The 2,337-nt window shown below is 34.1% G+C and overlaps 1 protein-coding gene across 1 annotated transcript; it reads left to right on the top strand.

The window, feature by feature from the left end:
- The first annotated feature begins 381 nt into the window (after positions 1 to 381).
- On the top strand, positions 382 to 1,344 carry LOC100582185 (olfactory receptor 2W1). The gene has a single exon (XM_003272002.1). It carries the CDS (start codon positions 382 to 384, stop codon positions 1,342 to 1,344), a length of 963 nt encoding a protein of 320 aa, XP_003272050.1.
- The last annotated feature ends 993 nt before the right edge of the window (positions 1,345 to 2,337 follow it).

Here is a 2,337-nt window from a genome sequence, read left to right as displayed (position 1 = left end):
ATCTGCACGTGAGATAATTCAGACCTCAAGTTTAAAAATGAACTCTCCATGGTCACTTGGATTTAAAAAAAAAAAATCTAATATTAAACTCATTGCCATAAAACAATATATGACAAATAGCAGATTTCTTGGCTGTAATTTTTACTTTTATCCATTAAATTTTTTCAATTAGTAACATAAATTATCTGTTTAGTTCTATATTTTATCAAATTATTTAGATAGTTCATGCTGACAGATTGTTTCTTCCTCTTTTCCTTTTCTTCTTCCTCTCCCTCCTCCTCCTCCTCCTCCTCTACCTCTTCTTCCTTCTCCTTATCCTTGTATCGTCATCTACCTTCTCCTCCTCCTTTTCTCACTCTAGGATTTAGACATTGAAGGACTATGGACCAAAGCAATTATAGTTCTTTACATGGTTTTATTCTGCTTGGCTTCTCTGACCATCCAAAAATGGAGATGATTCTGTCAGGAGTTGTCGCCATCTTCTACTTAATTACATTGGTGGGTAACACAGCCATCATTCTTGCATCTCTCCTGGATTCCCAGCTTCATATACCAATGTACTTTTTCCTCAGAAATTTATCTTTCCTAGATCTATGCTTCACAACCAGCATCATCCCTCAGATGCTGGTCAGCTTGTGGGGACCTGATAAGACCATCAGCTATGTGGGCTGTATCATCCAACTCTATGTTTACATGTGGTTGGGCTCAGTTGAGTGCCTTCTCCTGGCTGTTATGTCCTATGATCGTTTTACAGCTGTATGTAAGCCCTTGCATTATTTTGTAATCATGAACCCACATCTATGTCTAAAGATGATTGTCATGATCTGGAGTATTAGTTTGGCCAATTCTGTAGTATTATGTACACTCACTCTGAATTTGCCCACATGTGGAAACAACCTTCTGGATCACTTCTTGTGTGAGTTGCCAGCTCTGGTCAAGATAGCTTGTGTAGACACCACAACAGTTGAAATGTCTGTTTTCGCTTTAGGCATTATAATTGTCCTCACACCTCTCATCCTTATTCTTATATCCTATGGCTACATTGCCAAAGCTGTGCTGAGAATGAAGTCAAAAGCAGGCCAGCGAAAAGCAACGAATACCTGTGGATCTCATATTACTGTAGTGTCTATATTCTATGGAACTATTATCTACATATACCTGCAACCAGGTAACAGGGCTTCCAAAGACCAGGACAAGTTCCTCACCCTCTTTTACACCATCATCACTCCAAGTCTCAACCCGCTCATTTACACCTTAAGAAATAAGGACATGAAGGATGCCCTGAAGAAACTGATGAGATTTCACCACGAATCTACAAAAATAAAGAGGAATTGCAAGTCATAGAAAAAGACTAGAGTGAATAAGGCAATTAAATATGTTTTCTAATTTTCTTTAATTTTTACAAAGGCAAGTAATTCCAAGGTCATGGAGATCAATAAATATAATTATTATATACAAATATTTTGTATATGCAAACAAAATTACAACCATTCTACTTAGCTCCTTTATGTCCCTGATCATTGGTATATCATCAGAGAAAACAGATCATTAGAAATTTTATTTTTGCTTGAAATAAAACACAAATGGGATGTAAACATAAATTTGAATGCATTTATTCTAAAACCCCATAGAAACTGTTTTGGTTATCTAGTTTTGTATTTTCAATGTTAATCCTGGCCTCTTCCAAAGTATAGACCTGAGTAAATGGTTTCATATACATTATGGTGTGTATATTAAATAATATACAAATAATGTTCATACTATTGGAGCTTGAGAAAAAATAAACATATTCACAGTAATGATTTTGTATGCCCAGTCTTTTGTAATGCCACCCAAATATTTATTTGTGTTTGATGCAAACAGTGTAGTTTATAAGACAGTAATTGTCATAAGCCCCATTTAAAACAATTCACTCTTTTTTCAATGAAATTTCAAATCGATATCTTGAGTAAAGGGTCTTTGCTGTTTAAGTCTATTACTACTCTATCGTAATATAAAGAAGCCACAAATTAAAGGGTTTTAAAGGTAATGACACAGTCTTACCGATTTCTATTTCATTCATGAAATGTTTATTCCATGATTGTCTCAACGTAATGGAAAGATAATATGACTAGTTTAAAACCAGTCAGGCTTTTGACATACATATGTGGAATTGGGGAATTTACGTGAATTTTTAGAAATGTGGTAATGTTTATATGTAGTGGAATTTCATAACAGAATAAATCTTTTTATTTCTATTTATCATAATATAATGTTTAGCTTTTATGGGACAATGGGATTACTTTTTAATTAAACTTTTATTTTTGCTATGATCTGATACCTTTCTCTAAAAGTGTC

The sequence above is a fragment of the Nomascus leucogenys genome, chromosome 22a, assembly GCF_006542625.1.
Source record: "Nomascus leucogenys isolate Asia chromosome 22a, Asia_NLE_v1, whole genome shotgun sequence".
Lineage (NCBI taxonomy): Eukaryota > Metazoa > Chordata > Mammalia > Primates > Hylobatidae > Nomascus > Nomascus leucogenys.
The sequence above is the reverse complement of the archived record's forward strand: the minus strand, read 5'-3'. Positions and strand labels throughout refer to the sequence as shown.